General features: G+C 44.1%; 1 protein-coding gene across 1 annotated transcript in view; it reads right to left on the bottom strand.

Moving 5' to 3' along the window:
• fmn2b (formin 2b) overlaps nt 1-20,602 on the bottom strand; it is a 359,438-nt gene that overhangs the window by 118,756 nt on the left and 220,080 nt on the right. Inside the window, 1 exon segment of the mRNA XM_055639562.1 lies at nt 15,549-15,641. Within this exon segment, the coding sequence (XP_055495537.1) occupies nt 15,549-15,641 (93 nt within the window).

The raw sequence follows: 20,602 nt of genomic DNA, 5'->3' as shown, positions 1-20,602 counted from the left end.
GGAAAACCGACCACTATTACCTAATTAAGTTGCTCTATGTTTATTTAAATCCACTATGCTAACAAAACTAGAATTCAATTTTCTGCAAATTAGCCAAAGTAAAACTACAAAGGGGGATTAAACCAGCACGGCATGGTTGCTCTAACACTCTTACAGACTAAACCGCTCATAGCACAGAAAATAATCACAGTTAAGCACTAGACCGACTTTAACATTAGTTTAATTAAAAGTTTGTAAAACGTGAAGAATTTACAACTTGGAGAATTTGGAACATCTGACAGAGTAACTTAGAAAAGAGAATTAGTTGCTTCTGACTCCTCTCGGAGAGTTAACGGGATTATTGCTTAAGTTATCTTTTTTTTAAATGATCAATAAGAATCCATTCAATTACTGCACGGAATCAAGTACCAGAGTGCCTTTCCATATTTTGTTTCTTTTAAACATTGTTAAAAGGAGAACACGCATCCTTCATCCAATCAAATCAGATAGTCATGCTTGTCATGGAGGGTCCCGACCCAAAATGTCACCCATCACTTCTCCAGATGCTGCCCGGCGTGCTGAGTTACTCTAGCACTTTGTGTCTTTTTGTGTAAACTAGCATCTGCAGTTCCTCGTTTTGACATGGTATTATCTGATTTAATCTAACAACACATACACTAAAGTTATTCATTGTACCTTGATACATGTGACAATATTAAACCTAAACCAGAAATACCTAGTATCAATTGTCTGGATGATGATTTTATTCATGCGGTTGGGGCAGTGGGGGTAAGAGAATCTGAAGGAAGGTCTTACATCACCTATACATATTCTCCAAAATGCTGCCTGGTCCACCGAGTTACTCCAGCATTTTGTCCTTGTGTGTATTAACCAGCATCTGCAGTTCTTTGTTTGTAAGGGGCTGAGAAGGCAGTCTGCAATGTGGAGTTATATTCGGCATTTTGCAGTTTTTCAGTAGTTATGTTTAATGGGATGGAGTTAAAAAAGTCTCTCATATTCCACTAACACAGAAACATGAACAGCCAAAAGGCAGTTAACAAAATGTCTAGGAAGGAACTGTAGATGCTGGTTTCCACCAAAGATAGATACAAAATGCTGGAGCAACCCAGCGGGACAGGCAGCATCTCTGGAGAGAATGAATGGGGTCCTAAATTTGCAATCTGAAGAAGAGTCTCTACTCAAAACGTTGCCCATTCCTTCTCTCCAGAGATGCTGCCTGTTTCGCTGAGTTACTCCAGCATCTTCTAAAAAAAAATGTTACTGCTAGTTCCAATATTTGTTTCCATTCAATCAGATTTGTGCCAAGTGGCTGAAATGTCAAAACAAGGAATTGCAGATGTTGGCTTATACCAAAGAAAGGCGCAAAATGCTGGAGGAACTCAGCGGGTCAGGCAGCATCTCAGGGGAATATGGAAAATGTGATGTTTTGGGTTGTGTCACGTCTTCAAACAAATTTCAGGGGGAGCGGGGAAGAAAGTTGGAAAAGAGGAGCGGCAGGACAGAGCATGGCTGGCACTTCACTGGAAAGGATCCAATTTCAAGAATTTATCCAATCAGGCAATTAAAAAAATATATATGTTTATTGTTATTTTGGAGTGTAGTGTATAAAAGCAAAAACATTCAGTGCAGACAATGTTCAGACAATGTGTAAATGGTTGCCAGTGCTATACATTCACTAGAATCAGGTAATAAATTCAAACAGAATTGTTTGCCATCTGAGACTTAAATTAACACTGGGACATTTCTGATTGCTTGAGAGTTTGTATGATTATATGACACAAGTCTCATAGGACACTGGGAAAACATCTTGGCCATCATATATTTTTGGTCAAAAATAATTTAAATTGGAAGATGGAAACATATCACATGGCAAAGCAATCAGCAGACTATGAACCTTCAAATACTGTTCCAAGCTCTTGAAGAAGACTTTACTACAGTTTTAAGGGACTGTTGACAAGATATTGGCAGCTGATTTAAAAAAAAAGACCACAGGGAATAGAGTGGAGCATTGGCCAGCAGTCTGAATGAGCATTTGAAAGAATCATTTCAGAGCAAACCGATTAACGTTGGATCCTCATTCAGCCGTGACAAAAAAAAAGCACGACCTACCCAGAATTTCATCTCCAGCTGATAGAGTATTGTGAGCAAAGGTCAAGGAATGAAGATGGGTAGAGATTAAACTACAGCTTTTAAACTACAGCAGGGAATGGATGGACATGGACCATGTGCAGACAGACAGAAAATCCATAGATCCTGTTTACAATTTTTTTTTGCTGGGCATATCCACTCAAACACCCTTTCATTCTGACATTTGGCCAAATTCATGTTTTGCTTCATCACAGACCCGGTTAGACATTAATGCTAAATGTGACCATGTTTTATCAAGAATATTTGCAATCCAGTTTCTGGGCATATGTATTCACTTGTTTTAATTCTCTTTGGTTTCTAATTACCAGTGTTATAGTGTAAAGCTTCATTGAGAATGCTAGCTCCACATAATGTGGAGCCACACTAGTAGATAGTGGTCATGAATTTGCATGGTATGCTCAGCCTCATCAATCAGGGCATTGGGTACTAGGGTCAGAAAGTCACATTGCAGCTTTGTAACATTGGTTAGGCTGCATTTTGAGTTCTGTGTGCAGCACAGGTTGTCTCATTACAGGAAGGATTTTGAGGCTTTGGAGAGGATGCAGAAGAGGTCTCCCAGAATGATGTCTGGGTTAGAGGACAAAATGTGTGGGAAGGAACTGCAGATGCTGGTTTATACCGACGATAGACACAAAATGCTGCAATAACTCAGTAGGTCAGGTAGCATCTCTGGAGAAGGTGAGTAGGTGACGTTTCGAGTCAGAACTCGTCTTCAGACTTAAAGTAGAGGTGGGGGGGGGGGGGGGGGGGGGGGGGGGGCAGGTGTTGGAAATAAACAGAAAACAGATGACCTCAGGAAAAGTGTAACAACGGGACATTATGGGCTCCACCCTTCCTGAAGTCATCTGTTGCCAGTCATGATATGAATACATACAATATAGATTCATGTTTTAGATGAAGGGATTAAAAGTAACATTAGCAAATTTGCAGATGACACAAAGCTGGTTGTCAGTGTGAACTGTGAGGAGGATGCTGAGGATGCAGAATGACTTCGACAGATTGGTTGAGTGGGCAGATGCACGGCAGATGCAGTTTAATGTGGATAATTGTGAGGTTATCCACTTTGGTAGCAAAAACAGGAAGGCAGATTATTATCTAAATGGTGTCAAGTTGGGAAAAGGGGAAGTACAACGGGATCTGGGGGTCCTTATTCATCAGTCAATGAAAGTAAGCATGCAGATACCGCAGGCAGTGAAGAAAGCGAATGGAATGTTGGCCTTCATAACAAGAGGTTGAGTATAAGGGCACAGAGGTCCTTCTGCAGTTGTACAAGGCCCTAGTGAGACCACATCTGGAGTATTGTGTGCAGTTTTGGTCTCCAAATTTGAGGAAGGACATTCTTGCTATTGAGGGAGTGCAGCGTCGGTCCATAAGGTTAATTCCCGGATGGCGGGACTGTCATATGTTGATAGAATGGAGTGGCTGGGCTTATATACTCTGGAATTTAGAAGGATGAGAGGGGATCTCATCGAAACATATAGGATTATTAAGGGTTTGGACACGCTAGAGGCAGGAAACATGTCCAGAACCAGGGGCCACAGTTTAAGAATAAGGGGCAAGCCATTTAGAACAGAGATAAGGAAATACTTTTTAACACAAAGAGTTGTGAGTCTGTGGAATTCTCTGCCTCAGAAGGCGGTGGGGGCCGGTTCTCTGGATGCTTTCAAGAGAGAGTTAGATAGAGCTCTTAAAGATAGTGGAGTCAGGGGATATGGGGAGAAGGCAGGAACGGGGTATTGATTGTGAATGATCAGCGATGATCACATTGAATGGCGGTGCTGGCTCGAAGGGTCGAATGGTCTACTCCTGCACCTATTGTCTATTGAACACGCCTTTTCTCACCTCCAGTTTATTTCCCTCCCTACCCCTCCTCTACCTCTACTTTCAGTCTGAAAAAGGCTTCTGACACAAAACCTCATCTATTCCTTTTTTCAGAGATGATGCCTGACCCGCTGAGTTACCTCTAGCATTGGTGTCTATCTTCTGGATTAGCAGATATTGGGCAGAGAGAAGGATTGGACAAAATGTGATTGGTTTTTTTTGGAGCATTGAAGGCCAAAGGGAGACCTGATAGAAGTTTATAAAATCCTGCGACACAGATAGGGTAGACAGTCAGAACTTTTTTTCCCCAGACTGGAAATGTCAAAGACATGAGAGCATACTTTCAGATCAGGAGAGAAAAGTTTAAAGGAGATGTGCGGGGCAAGTTATTTATGTATGTATTTATTTATTAATATACAGTGGTCGGTGCCTGGAACGCACTGTCAGGGATGGTGGGGGAGGCAGATGCGAAAGTGGCATTTTAAGAGGCTTTTAGGTTGGCACCTGGATATGCAGGGAATGATAGGATATGGATCACATGCAGGAAGAAGAGATTAACTCGACATCATGTTTGGCACAAACATTGTGGTTCAAAGGGCCTGTTCCTGCACTGTAGTGTACTGTGTTCAATGGAACTTAGTCCTGGTGTAGACCAAATGTGCCAAAGCCCTGCTTGGGAACATCTACTGCAATTAACTAGATATTGAGGGCTGCTTGCTTCAAATGAGTGAAATATTCTAAAAAGATTAAGCAGCACAAAAAAGATTAAATTGTGTGCGAGAGGCCTGCACTACAGTTTGTACATTGTATACAGCGCATGATGGGATCTGTACACTGTGGACGGCACGATTAATAATCATGTATTGCCTTGTCGCTGACTGGTTAGCAATGAACAAAAGCTCTGTACATGTGACAATAAACTAAACTCAAACTAACTATCAACAGAAAATAAACATCAAGACAATCTTAATGCATGTATACTGAGGTAGTTCAATAAATGGCATTGAAAGAGCAAAAGATCTTGCCATACATTTAGAAAAAAAAATCAATATTAGCCTAATTGAACTTTTGATCATAAAAATGAACTCAGTGGCACAGTGGTTGTTGTTGAACGGGTAATGGAATGGTCTCAACTAATGGCCAAGAAACACAAGTTCAAATTTAGTTAATTAACTCAATTTAAATTAAATTTAAAACAGCTGAAATGCCATTAAAACATGATTCATTAATTGCATTTGGACACAAAATAATCACGATGGCAGCCCACCATCAACTCTGAGGATTGTTAACGAGATGTAATAAATGCTGGCCTCATCAAAAATGAAAACAGAGTACTCCAATATTAATTCCATCAAAATGCCGCAAAAGAATGTGGTCATGTTGTTTCAAAGATTAAGTTACCTCCATCACTTCTCAACGTCGCATGGAAAAGTACAGCAAGTCACAAATAGATCCTTTAGAGTCATTGCCATAGTCATACGACATTGAAACAGGGCCTTCAGCCCAACTTGCCCATGCTGACCAAAATATCCCATCTGTACTAGTCCCACTTTCCCGCATTTGGCCTATATCCCAATAAACCTTGACCATCCATGTATCGACATAAATTTATTTAAAATGGTGTAGCAACTGCTTCAACTACATCCTCTGGCAGCTTGTCCGCCCTCTGTGTGATAAAATTGCCCCTCAGGTTCCTATTAAATCTTTTCCCTCTCTCCTCAAACTTATGTCTTCTGAATCTTGATTACCCTACTTAGAGTAAAATACTCTGTGCTGTCACCTTATTCTCCTCGTGACTTTGAATAACTTGACAGAATCTTTTGGTCTTTACTTTTTGGAAATGACAGTAGAATAACTTTAATGCTCTAATCCACAAACAAAGGTTTGAGGCAAATGTTCATATTTTTCTCCAACACAAAGCCGTTGATTATAGATTATAAACTTCTCTTCCTGTATCATAGCCACTGTTTCATGCAAGCAATTAATTATTCCAATATTAAAAGAGTTTGCATATACTTCAAAGATGGACACAAAAAGTAGCAGTAACTCAGCGGGTCAGGCAGCATCTCTGGGGTAAAGTAATAGGTGACACTTTGGATCGAGCCACTTTTTCAAACTGAGAGTCAGGGGAAAGGAAAATAAGAGATATAGAAGGTACATAGAACAAATGAATGAAAGATATGCAATAAGCAACGATGATCAAGGAAAGGTGGTGGCCACAATGGTCGATTGTTGGCTGTGGGGTAGGTGATAGCGAGTTAGAGACAGTGAAACTCAAAAGAAAGACAATGAGATTAGTATGATGACTAGGTTGGGGGAGTGGTGGGGAGAGGGGGAGGGGGAGGGGGAGGGGGGAGGGGGGGAGGGAGAGGGAGGGAGAGGGAGAGGGGAGAGGGAGAGGGAGAGGGAGAGGGAGAGGGAGAGGGAGAGGAGGAGGAGAGGGAGGGAGAGGAGAGGGAGGAGAGGGAGATAGAGGATGCAAGGGTTATAAAATTAGAGAAATCAATATTCATACCACTGGGTTGTAAGCAGCACAAGCAAAATATGAGGTGCTGATCCTCCAATTTGTGTTTGGCCTCACTTTGACAATGGAGGAGGCCCAGGACAGAAAGGTCACTATGGGAATAGGAAGGGGAGTTAAAGGGTTTGGCAACCGGGAGAACACGTAGACCAAGGCAGACTGAGCGAAGGTGTTCAGCGCCGAGGTGGACTGTGTGAAAGTGTTGAGCTTGGTTATCATATAACTATTATAACTCTCTTTGTTTGTTTGTTTGTTTGTTTGGTTGGTTGTCAGTCAAATCTCCTCCAAAACCCAATGCGGTAACGGAGAAATTTTTACATATTCCGGTAGAGAGTTACCCCAAGAATTCAAAAATCTCCTCATCTGAAAATTTGGTTAATTATTTCCCGAGTCTTTTACTAAAATAGTATTAAAATATAACTGAATCTGAAGTGAGCTGCATGATGTCACAATGCCTTTGCTCCTCGTGACCAGCTGCGCAGACTTTTCAATGTGCAGCCAGTTATCTGGATTGGAGGTCATGAACACGTGATCAAGTCATCCAGCGCGCTCCGCTGGGCTTCTTGAAGTTCAACAACATGGTGGCGGCGGTCGATATTGCAGAAAGAACGAGCAAGTTCTGCAGATCCCGAAGTCACCGGAGGTCACTGGAGGTCACCGGCTTGCTTTTGAAGAACTTGAAAAAAACCACGCTGTCTTCTAGCCCGCGCTGCTGGGAGCGAGTGATTATTGCGTTCGGGAACCAGCCCTCACCTTTGACGACGCATCCCCCCAACCCCTCAACCTCGCCCCCCGTTCTCTCTCTGCCCCCTCACGCTCCCTCTCGCCCCCCCCACCTCTCCCCCCCCTCCCTCTCTGTGCCTCTCTTCCTCTCTGTCCCCCTCTCTGTCCTCCTCTCTGTCCCCCTCCCTGTCCCCCTCCCTGTCCTTCTCTCCCCATTACCCTCCTCCGCACCTCCCCTCTCCCCACTCCTCTACTCTCCCTCTCCCCCTCCCCACCCCTCTCCCCCACCCCCCGTGTGTGTAGGGGATGGTTAGTGTGTGTGTGATGCCGCAGGTCCCCCTCCCCCCCCCCCCCCCCCCCCCCCCCCCCCCCCCCCGCAACCGCGCGTTGAGGCGACGGGACCCAACGGGTCCCTCTTTGTCTAGCATCTCTTAATCCTTTATACATTGGAAGATATATGATACTGAAATCAAATCTTTTACAACCAGCAAGTGAGAATGTAGCCTCATCTCCCAGGACACTGAAGGAACTTATCTGGTTAGACAGACATAATTTTAACACCATTTATTTAATCTGGTATATTTGTCACTCATTTTGTAACAATTCAGATCAAGCTTGTTGTATAATATCTAAGCACCTTTCTAAAATGCAATAAATACCAAAAGGTACGGCATGTTTTTTAATGCCTCAATTTAGTAAGGGGCTTGATAGGCATTGAGAAATAATTCTTAATCATTCTTTTCAAAGACCTCAGAATTAAAAAAAACAAGAGCTACTGTCAACAGTATACTTTTACTTATACCAAGACTGAGAACTGCCTCTCTTGATTTACTGCAGTGAATCCGTTTCCAAAGTGCTTCATTGCTTTCAAATAATTTTGGGACATTCTGAAAGGGTTTTTCGTAAGATAAGACATCACTGCAATTTTTTTCTCTCAAATATGCAACCTTAATGGATTTCAAAGTACCAATTTGACCTCGGATCGAATGGTGTGTCCAATTTGGATGTCTCTCTTTGGCAAGCATGAATATGCTTGCAAGCCTAAGACGTTTACAAGAATGGCTCCAAAACTATGAGGCTACAGTCATGTTGATCAGCAGAAAAAACTAGTGTAATTCTTCCTGGGGCCAGATAACTAGGAGATATAATGCAAGTATTTGCAATCAAAGGTTTTTATGAAGAGAAAAGCTTTCCCAATGGATAGGCCGAGGAGTCAGGGGATATGGGGAGAAGGCAGGCACGGGTTATTACATAGAAACATAGAAATTAGGTAAAGGAGTAGGCCATTCGGCCCTTCGACCCTGCACCGCCATTCAATATGATCATGGATGATCATCCAACTCAGTATCCCGTACCTGCCTTCTCTCCATACCCTCTGATCCCCTTGGCCACAAGGGCCACATCTAACTCCCTCTTAAATATAGCCAATGAACTGGCCTCAACTACCCTCTGTGGCAGAGAGTTCCAGAGATTCACTACTCTCTGTGTGAAAAAAGTTCTCCTCATCTCGGTTTTAAAGGAATTCCCCCTATTGATAGGGGACGATCAGTCATGATCACAATGAATGGTGGTGCTGGCTCGAAGTGCTGAATGGCCTCCTCCTGCACCTATTTTCTATGTTTCTATGAAATAAATTCAATCCATTTGTGAAAATAAAATGATAAAACAGAAAAGGAATAAAGTGCTGGGGTAACTCAGTGGGTTGGGCAATATATCCAGAGACCATGGAGAGGTGACATTTCAGGTCGGGACCGTTCCTCAGACTAATCAGCCTGATCAGCCTGAAGAAATATTTTATAGAATATCTATTTATAAAATGTAAATATTCAACGGCATCTGACAGCGAATCGTGTGATGTTAATTAACCATTTGAATTGAACAACTAAATTCATCCTTTTCATCTTTAACCGATTACAAGCCTGAATCATCACAAGATTTGTTTAGGTTTATTACTGTCATCAGGGGCGGAAATCCCGGTGGGGGTCAAGGGGGACACGTCCCCCCCTCTGTTTTGAGAGTTGGGGGAACGATCTCCCCCCAAGTTTTTGTAATCCGGATTTTAAAACCCGGTAAAATCTCTGCTTTCCGCGAGATAGTGGGGGTGGGACTGCTGATCGAAGGCGCCGATTGGACGAGAGAGACGTCGGTCAGCAGGCAATGGGGGTGGGATATTCAGGTTCAGCGCGATCATTGGAGGAAGGAGGAGTGAGGGGGGGGGGGGGGGGACTGAGAATAGAGCTCGGTGATTGGAGGACGGAGACGTGCCAAAACACTCTCGGCACAGACCTGTGCCTCATCCGCAGCCAGGATCGATCCCGGCTCTCCGGCGCTGTCCCGTCCCCACCCGAGTGCCCCCCCCCCCCATGGGTGGCCAGAGAGGTCGGGAGTCAGTGCCCCCAGGCCCACAGCCAGCGCAGAGAAGCAGCGCAAAACCCAGCTCAACTCTGCCTGTCCCGCCAGGTTAACCTACAGCCCTGCCTGGGCTTGCGGGAAATATGGCCCAGGTTTACAGCCAGCGCGGAGAAGCAGCGCTGGTGTCCCGTCAGTCCAGGCAGGGCTGTAGTTTAACCCGGCGAGACAGGCAGAGATGAGCTGCATTTAGCGCTGGATTGAGCCTCCGAAGCCGCGCGCGTGTGCGTGTGTGTGTGTGCCAATAAATTGCGTCCCCCTGTCACCCGGTCCCCTCCATATTTTGATAGCGATTTCCGTGCCTGACTGTCATATGCACCAAAGTACAGTGAGAAACTTTGGTTTACATAATCAAATCAGTTTACCATGCAGTAACAAGGAACTGCCGATGCTGGTTTACACAAAAAGACAGTGTTGGAGTAACTCAATGCATCAGGCAGCATCGCTGGAGAAGGATCATAAGGTCATAAGTGATAGGAGTAGAATTAAGCCATTCGGCTCATCAAATCTACTCTGTCATTCAATCTACGCTGATCTGTCTCTCCCTCCTAACCTCATCTCCTGCCTTCTCCTCATAACCTCTGACACCTGTACCAATCAAGAGTCTATCTATCTCTGCCTTAAAAATATCCACTGACTTGGCCTCCACAGCCTTCTGTGGCAAAGAATTCCACAGATTCACCACCCTCTGACGAAATATATTTCTCATCTCCTTCCTAAAAGAACGTCCTTTAATTATGAGGCCATGATCTCTAGTCCTAGACTCTCCCATTAGTGGAAACATCCATTTCACATCCACTCTCATTCTTCGAAACTTCAGCAAGTACAGGCCCAGTGCCGACAAACGCTCATCATAGGTTAAACTACTCATTCCTGGGATCATTCTTGTAAACCTTCTCTGGACCCTCTCCAGAGCCAGCATATACTTCCTCAGATATGCTGCCCAAAATTGCTCACAATATTCGAAGTGTGGCCTTATTAGCTCCTTACAGAGCCTCAACATTACATCCCTGCTTTTGTATGCAAGCCCTCATGAAATAAATGCTCACATTGAATTTGCTTTCGTTACTACCGATTCGACTAGCAGATTAACTGTTTGGGAATCCTGCACCAGCACTCCCAAGTCCCTTTGCACCTCCACTTTCTGATTCTCTCACCATTTAGAAAATAGTCTACATAGGATGGGTGACGTTTCCGGTTGGAACCAGTCTGAAGAAGGGTCCCAACCCGAAACGGCATCCATCCTTTTTCTCCGGAGATGCTGCCTGACCCGCTGAGTTACTCCAGCATTTTGTGTCTATCTTCATCACAATCTTAATTGGCATGCACTCATCATGCTGCTCAGCCAGTGTTAGTGGCCAAACCCAAGACTTTCAAGTGGTTAATGAAACATTTCATTCAAGTGGGCACGTGCTATACATCCAGGAGACTGACGGGAAGCCGACAACCCCACATTAGTGCAAAGGGGGCCGATGGCATCTAGAAGCCACGTCGGCCCCTTGTTTTGTTTAAGGAGTTTAATTCTAAAGCACTTTCAAAATATTTTTATTCCCCCACCAGCTAAGGTTAAGAAAAGACTCCCAATTCCTCTTGGCTACTGAGCCATAGTAATTCAAAAGTTTGCTGTATTTGTTTACTTTAGTGGCCGTCAGTCAGGCATGGCAGTGAGACTAGGACTATAGGCACCAGTCTGACAGCAGTCTGTGATCCCAGTCACACACCCACAAGGCTGACAGACAGCTCTGAAGGTAAACAATCTTTACTGTCTTGGGGCTTTGGAAAAATGTGCTTGAAAGTGAAATACGCCGAGACATTGCGGTTTTAAAGTCAATATCCACAACAAATAATAATAACTTTTGTTTTTCCTTGAGTGCTGAAAACGGACAGACCAAACGCAAGTCTGTTTAACAACCATATATTTCTCCTGACACTAAACTGATTCTGGAGCAATCAATTGCCCAGAAAACAAGGGTGTTCCATTTCTGAAAAAAATGTTTTTTAACGTTGGTGTTCCTTCACTGATCAAAGGTAACCTTTTACACTCTCATTGCAGGCTGTCCATTAATAACTTATGGTTACATCAAGGCCCCAGATTGTCTTCACACCCAACATGCAAGTGGAAGGGTGCCGGCATGCCATTTGTCCAAAGGCGCGTGGTCATATTAAGGTATCAAAGGTATTTTATTAGTCACATTCACATACACCTAGGTGTAGAGAAGTGAAATGCTTTTTGCCATTTTGCAGCACACAAAGAAAGAATACAGACATAACACCAATGAGAGTCTTAAACACAAAGCACATCCCCCCACAATGGCTCCCACCATGATGGAAGGCACAAAGTCCAGTCCCCAACCCCAGTTCACCCATAGTCGGGCCTATTGAGGCCTCCACAGTTGCCTCTACGGAGGCCCGATGTTCCTGGCCGTTCTCGCCGGGTGGTGGTGCTCTGGCGTCGGGAGAATCCTCACAGCAGCATGGGACACCTGGAACGGCCGCCTCCGTACTGGAGGCCACGGCTTCCGAAGCCGACAAGGCCGCGCCGGTTGGAGCTCCACAACTGGTGATCTCGTTGCGAGATCCCAGGCTCCCGGTGTAAAGTTTGGCGCCACCGCCCACAGCTGGCCGCTCCACTGTCCTGCAACTCCGCGATGTTTTACCCGGCGGTCTCAGCTCACCGGAGGTCCAGCTAGGCGACCCAGGCAAGGCATCGCCCGCTCCGCGATAGTGCTCCAGTGCTGTGCCACCGCCGAAGCCGAGGTTCTGAGCGGTCCGCGACAGGAAACGCCGCTCCAGGCCCGCTGGTAGGCCGCGAGGACGGGTCGAAGCTGCAGCCCGGAGAAAAGCTGCCTCTCCGACCAGGTAGGGACCCTGAAAGGCAGTTTCCCCCTCCCCCGTAAGGTAGATCAGCTTTGTGTAGGAAGGAAATGTAGATGCTGGTTTAAAGCGAAGATAGACACAAAAAGCTATAGTAACTCAGCGGGTCTGACAGCATCTCTGGAGAAAAGGTATTGGTGACATTTCGGGTCGAGACACTTCTTCAGATTGCTTCCGGAAATGGCGGCGCTGCCCTAGCAGCTGCGGCTCGCCTGCAGTCCGTGTGTTTTTTTTTTGTTGTTGCTGTTTTCTTTTGTCGTGTTAATTTTGTCCTGTTAGTTAATTTTAGTTTATTAGGTTGTGTATGTGTGTGGGGGGGGGGGGGGGGAGAAACATGTTTTTGGTCTCTTCCTTCGGGGGGGATGAGACCTTTTCTTGTCGTATCCCCCGTCTCCGGCTCCGTCTGCGCTGAGGCCTAATGGCGGAGCTGGCGGCCTCCAACTTGAACCGACCTCGAGGCTCCGGAGGCAGAGCCAGCCAGGACTTACCAACGCGAGACTGGCCGACTTCGGGGCTATGGTGACGTTGGGGCGGCGGCGACCAGACTTCGGGGTTGTGGCGGCGTTCCGGCGGCGGTGACCCAACTTCAGGGCTGAGGCGGCGTTCCGGCGGCAGCGACCCGACTTCAGAGCCTCGGCCGCGGGCCCAGTGGACGACATCGTCGGTAGCTCGCAGGTCACAGGTTGGTGACCTGTTTTTCCGGAGCTCCCGCAACAACAGCTTTGTCCGCTGGACTGGAGGGCGGCAGCTTCGGCAGCTTCGACCGCCCTGGGCGTGGAGTTTGATCCGGCCCGTTTGTGGAGCTCGGATTCAGCAGCGGGACTGACTTACTTACCATCACCCGGCGGGGTCACAACATCGGAAGCCTGGATCGCCTCAGCACAGAGGGAGAACATGGAGGGAAGAGACAAGGACTTTAAGACTTTTGCCTTCCATCACAGTGAGGAGGTGCCTGGTGGACTCACTTTTTCCACACAGTGGGTGGTGGGTAAATGGCATGAGCTGCCAGAGGATGTAGTTGAGGCTGGTACTATAACATTGAAAAGGCATTTGGCCAGGTACATGGACAGGAATGGTTTACAGGGATATGGGCCAATCCAGTCAGGTGGGTCTAGTATAAATGGGGCATCTTGGTTGGCATGGGCAAGTTGGGCCGAAGGGCCTGTTTCCATGCTGTATGACCCTATGTACCGAGTTATAGTGAAAAGCTTTTATTTGCATGCTATCCAACCAGGTAAGATGGTACTATATATAAATGCAATTAAGTCAAACTCAAGTACAACGGATAGAGGAAAGGAGGAGATACAAAGTGCAGAATATAGTTAAGATGGATACAAAACACTGGAGTAATTCAACAGGTCAGGCAGCATCTCTGGAGAAAAAGGGCGGGTGCTGTTTCAGGTCGGGATCCTTCTTTAGACTATAGTTCACAGCTTTGTAGCACATCTGTTCCCTAGGCAAAGACCATGGAAAGACCTAGACAAAGACAATGTATGCAATGGGGTAGAGGTGAATCGGACCCTAGCTTCTGGAAGAACCATTCAAAAGCCTGATAACAGAGGGGAACTAACGAGTGAAATCAAATCAAATGAGTTAAGTCCACAATGATTTAATACTCAATGATGCACCAATTTTAAATTAAAACTCCCCATATATTAAACTAAACTAAAAGCAAAAATAAAATTCAACTTTGCACTGAAGATACCAATAATCTGATTTGAATGCTTCAAAGTTGTCATATTGAGTTGATATTTACGGACCTGAACTGATCAAAATGTGCAAAGAAGGGTCTCGACCTGAAACGTCACACATTCCTTCTCTCCGCTGCCTGCCCCGCTAAGTTACTCCAGGTTTTTATGTCTATTTTACTGTTCAAAATGGTCACTTTCCTTTTCAGGACCAACTTGTCCATTGCGACCATCGACAGGCCAGTTTGAGCTCTTGCATTTTCACCCTTTTTGAATGTGAGATACGAATATTCAGTGCAATTTTAGAAAGAGATATTCAAGGTCAGCTAATAAAATGTCTACACTTGGAAAGAGAAAAAGACACCAAAAGACTTGTAAACCCTTCTGCTGAAAAGCAAGCAAAGTTCAGTGGAAATTAAATTCCTAAAAATAGCTGCAATTAGCAAATTCACTAGTTTAACAGGCTGTCAAGATTATAGCCTAGAGTCGCCATCGTGCCAACATCTTTGAACAAATGTACAACTTGAAATCCTTTGGGCAGTTATCATAGTAGACGGCAAATATTGGATTAAAGGAATATGCAAGCTTGTCCTGAGAACCCACTTAACTGCATACCATGGAAGCCACTGTCTACGTTTAAAGTATACATTCCAATTAATTTGCACACATTTTAAACAGTCGACCTACAACATTTCTTCTGCTCTAAAGCAAGATTCATCTATCAATAGTAACTACACGAAAAATTATTGTTTGGAAAACATTTTTTTTAGGCTCTCAAAATGTACAGAGCACAGAAAGCCAACTGAAAATTCAAACACCAGAAGATTTGCCTTGGGCGTTGGGGATTAGGGAGTTTGTTCGGCTGTATCCATGTTTCTGCAACTTGGAAACATGAACGTTGGGTTGACTCATTCTCCTTAAATGGCCAACTTGTCATCTCAATCTATTTTGCTAAATAAAACAAGGAATTCAGTGTCTTTGTCGGAGATAAACAGGGAGGAGGGAAAAAGAAAAGTCTGTTCCCAAACCGCCGTCAGGGATCATTGATAAACAGTGTTCTCATGATTAATCAGCCCACATAAGGTTTTAACTTCTTTCTAGCCTCATTGTTGAAGCAAGCTAATAACGTGCTTATTTTTAGTATATTGAAAGCAATTTAAGGTTCAGATATCAATATTTTTGTTGCAGCATCCCAAGAACCTCTTGTCAAGCTGCCTATACGTTTGTAATGTAGTTGTGACACTGATTAATTATACTCCTTGGCAATGCCTCATGCCAAAACAAATATTGTCATGGTTAAAATACATAATATCACTTACCTAGTCTTTTATTTATAAAAAGGTCTGAACTCTTACTCCATTTACCTTGATTAATGAATTCTTCCATTTTATCTTTAAAAGGCTGTAGATGTTCTTCTGGTGAAAGGCGACAGACTTTTTCCATTTCTGTCTCACAAACTGCGACAAGAGAAAAGTGGAAAAATAAAACCTTCAAACATCTATTAACTCCATGTTTCGAGTCTTGCATGTTGCTTCATACTTTGAAATGGAAGACACATTTAGAGAGAATCTTTGTTTCATTTTAAAACTAACCTAAAGAGACGATATTTGGGGCCCTGGGGGAAAAGGAGTGAAATGTAACATAATTTCAGGGGCGACACAGGGGTGCAGCGGCAGAGTTGCGGCCTCACGGCACCAGAGACTTGGGTTTGAAACTGACTACGGGTGCTGTCTGCACAGAATTTGCACGTTCTTCCTGTGACCGCATGGGTTTTCACTGGGTGCTCCAGTTTCCTCTCACATTCCAAAGACGTGCAGGATAGTAGGTTAATAGGCTTCTGTAAATTGTCCCTAGGTAGTAGGATAGAACCAGTATATGGGGTGATTGTTGGCCAGTGGGCCAAAGGCCCGATTTCCATTCTGTATCCCAGAACTAAACATCTGTTCGGCACGGACTAGAAGGGTCGAGATGGCCTGTTTCCGTGCTGTAATGGTTATATGGTTATCTACATAAACTAAATATCTCTAAATTATTAGTTTTAGCTTCACACAACAAACACAATTGAGAATATACCTTGAGAATGTGTTTCTGGATTTGCTTGCCAGCGATGATCTGATAGCTTCATTAGCCCGTGTCACAGGCATTACATTACAGTATTCAGCTCTTTATGCAAAACCATTTCATTTGATCATCAAGTAGAAATTGTTGCCATCCAAAATGAAAATCATGCATCCTGATTAGTTTGTAACATGAAACTTATGAATGAGAGCCATTTGTTTAATTAGTTCGGAGAAGCAAAGGAACTGCAGATGATGGTTTACCAAAAAGCCAATGCTTGAGAAACTCAGTGGATCAGGCAACATCTCTGGTGAATGTGAACAGTAAAGTTGGGGGTCGGGGCACTTCCTCACGATCTGATGAGGAACGCCTGATTTCAGCCATCAAAGATAGACATACCTGTCACTTTTCAATTAATTCCTGCAAATGGGACTGATAGTACCTGCATCAACTACCTCCTCCTAGGTGTATGGAACAGGCAGGTATTATCACAACATTTAAAAAACAGTTAGACAGGTACATTGATAGGACCAAATGTGGGCAGGAGGGACTAGTGCAAATGTGGCATCTTGGTCGGGATGGGCAAGTTGGGCCAAAGGGTCAGTTTACACGCTGCATGACTATGACTCAAGCAGCTTGTTCCGTATACAAGCTGTATATTGTGTAGCGTCTTCCATACACAAATACACCCTTTGTATAAAAAAAAAAGTTGCCCCTCAGATTCCTATGAAATCTTCCCCCATCCCCCTCACTTTAAACCTATATCCTCCTGTTCTTGATTCCTCTATGTAAAAGACTGCATTTACCCCATATATTCCTGTCATGATGACATATCTATAAGACCACCTCTTATCTTATAACGTCACCTTATATCGTCCTGTGCTCCAAGGAATAAAGTCATAAACTTGACAATGTAAATGGTCAGAGAGTCCATTTGAAATTAGATAAATTCAGCTTTTAAAAGAAAGCTATTTGAAAGTCACCACCGTTAACTAGCGTCAATTATTCTGACAACAGGGACTTATTTCTAGAGTCTGAAGAAGGGTTTCGGCCCGAAACGTCGCTTATTTCCTTCGCTCCATAGATGCTGCTGCACCCGCTGAGTTTCTCCAGCAATTTTGTGTACCTTGGGACATTTCTATATTTGCCTTTAGGATCATCCATTTGCTCTGCTACCATCATGAAGAATCAAAAGCCAGAGAACTGTTACCTCTGGGTTCAAGGGCATCAACATCCAATGAATATCCAATAGAAAATCCTAAGTTACCTCCCAGGTACTAGATGAAGCAAAAGATTGACATTGGGAAAAACAAAGAGGACCTAAGGTTCGATCGTGGGTTTTGATTTAAGTTTATTTTAGTTTAGTTTAGTTTAGTTTAGTTTAGTTTAGTTTAGAGAAACAGCGCAGAAACAGGCCCTTCGTCCCACACAGGTCCACACCGACCAGCGATCCCCACACTAACACTATCCTATACACACTAGGGACAATTTTTACATCTACCAAGCCAATTTACCTACACACCTGTATGTCTTTGGAATGTGGGGGGAAACCGAAGATCTGGGAAAAAACCCACACGGTCGCGGGGAGAACATAGAAACTCGGTACAGATCGAACCCGGGTCTCTGGTATAGCAAGTGCTGTAAGGCAGCAACACTACCGTTTTGCCACCGAGCCATCATTGTTGTCACATGGACCGAGGTCCATTTTGCATGCTATCCAAACAGATCAGATACACCACTTGTAAGTACAATCAATTCAGACTTAAGACAGCATTGAATGTGTGGAATTCATTGCCACAGACGTCAGTGAAGGCCAGGTCAATGGAATTTTAAGGTGGAGATTGACAGATTCTTGATTAGTAAGGCTGCCAGGGGTTGTGGGACAAAGGCAGGAGAATGGGATTGAGGGGGAAAGATTGATCAGCCATGATTGAATGGTGGAGTAGACTTGATGGGCCGAAACGCCTAATTCTGCTCTTGGAAGTTATGAACTTATGAGTACAATAGATAGAGCAAAGGGAAAGATACAGAGTGCAGAATATAGTTCTCAACATTGCAACGCATCAGTTCTATAGATGAAGTCATTGGAGAACAGTTTAAAGGAGATGTGTACGAAGAAACTGCAGATGTTGATTTATACCAAAGATAGACACAACATACTGGAGTAATCCAGTGGGTCAGGCAGCATCTCTGGAGAAAAGGAATAGATGACATTTTGGGTCAGAACCCTTCTTCAGACTCAAAATTCAGAAGGGCACTGATCCAAAATGTCACTATTCCATTTCTCCAGAGAAACATGTTGCCTGATCTGCTGAGTTACTCAAGCATTTGGTGTCTAGCTTTAGTTTAAAGGAGATGTAAAGTAGAAAAGTGTTTTGGTCTTGTGTGTGGGGCATGGTTGTTTATGGCTGCAGACTTAAATCCAGGAAGGTTCAAAGAGCTAGAAGAGGGGAAATAAATCAGGCCTCATTATTAAAATGACTCAAGGGTTTTACTCAGGTTATGATTTATAACAAAGGAATATTAAACCCAACTGTATGAACGTTGATTTCTCTTATTTCAAGTAACTCTTCTATTCCATTCATCCCCCACCCTTGTTGTCCTACTAGTTCCACTGTTCGCATCCTTGTATACCTTCGATATCACCTCTTCCCCAGCCAACAATGAGACATATGGGCTCCACCCTTCCTTGGTCAACTTTTACCTGCCCTAATTTGTTCTGGCCTTTTCCTAACTCCAGTTTCCGACCCAATACTTGGCAGAGCCACAAGACCAGAGTAAATTTAGAAAAATAACAGAGAAACAGCACTGTAGTTGTGTTTTGCATTTTAAAATGAATTTTTGTTCTGGATCATTTGCTTTAAAAACAAAATTATGTTGCGTTTATTTAGTTTCTTGTGGGATTAAACAGAGTTCATGAATTTACAATGTGGCACAGTGCAAATCAAGATGTAGCGGATGGTTGACACAAAGTGCTGGGGTAACTCAGCGGGTCAGGCAGCACCTCTGGAGAAAAAGGATGGGTGATGTTTCCAGGGACCCTTCTTCAGACTGAAAGTAGAAGGGAGCACTCTACTTTCCCCTCTACTTTCAATCTGAAGAAGGGTCCCGACCCGAAACATCACCCATCCTTTTGCGCCAGAGATGCTGCCCAACACGCTGAGTTACCCCAGCACTTTGTGTCTGTCTTAGGTGCACACCAGCATCTGCAGTTCATTTCTACATATGTAGCAGACAATAGTTGGCTGGAATCTGTGGCAAACAACCTCACTCAGTCACATGGACTTCAATGTGGGAGTATTCGACTCTGCCCCAATGTCACCTGCCGACAGCTGTCTAGTTCGAAGTTGCTCTTAGAGCAAATCTCAACCAAGAGTGTCTAGTTAGACAACAGAAAACATTTAGCCACAGACGTTTGCTTAACGGAGAGAAGGCGACAGGCAGACAGTCCTTGCAGTCTGTTTGCTCAGTTTGCAGTCATTTATCTAAATGAGGAACAGGACTCCAAATCCTTGGATCAATATCTCCATTAATATTCCAACAGGGACTTGTACAACTTTTAAAGAATAAATGCTTGCTTCTCGTTAGAAGAACTTCTTTCAATAAACAATAGTAAGGATAATAAACAATAGTAAAGATAATAGAGCCCGAATTACCAACACTGACCAACGTTCCACCTACGCTGGTCCTACCTGCCTGCATTTGACCCATATCCCACTAAACTTATCCAATCCACGTACCCGTCTAAATGTTTATTAAACATTGCGATCGTACGTGCCTCAACTACCTTACCCGACAGCTCTTTCCATACACCCACCACTGTTTGTGTTACCCCTCAGGTTCCTATTAAATCTTTCCCCCTCAGCTTAAAACTATCTCCTCTGGTTCTCGATCCCGCTACTTTGGGAAAGGAACTGTCTGTTTTTTATTTCCTCGATCTATTCCTCTCAGTATTTTGTACATTTCTATAAGGTCACCCTTCATCCTACTGCGCTCCAAGGAGTAGAGCTCTAGCCTGCTCAACTGCCCCGTGAAGGTCAGGCCTTTGAGTCCTGGCAACGTCCTCGTAAAATAAATGGCTCTAATGCAGCCAAAAGCATACCTGTAGCAATAACGCAAACTTAACAATATCGCATTAACAGCACTATATGCAGCTACAATGAGTCAGAGAGTAATACAATGTGAAAACAGGCCCTTCAGCCCAACTTGCCCACACCGGTCAACATGTCCCAACTACACTAATGCCACCTGCCAGCATTTGGTCCATATCCCTCCAGACCTGTCCTTTCCATCTACCTGTCCATCAGCTTTTTAAATGTTGGGATAGTCCCAGCCTCAACAACTTCCTCTGGCAGCTTAT

Source organism: Leucoraja erinacea, chromosome 8 (genome assembly GCF_028641065.1).
Source record: "Leucoraja erinacea ecotype New England chromosome 8, Leri_hhj_1, whole genome shotgun sequence".
In the NCBI taxonomy this organism is placed as follows: Eukaryota; Metazoa; Chordata; class Chondrichthyes; order Rajiformes; family Rajidae; genus Leucoraja; species Leucoraja erinaceus.
Note: the sequence above shows the minus strand (reverse complement) of the source record. Positions and strands in the feature narration are given on the sequence as shown.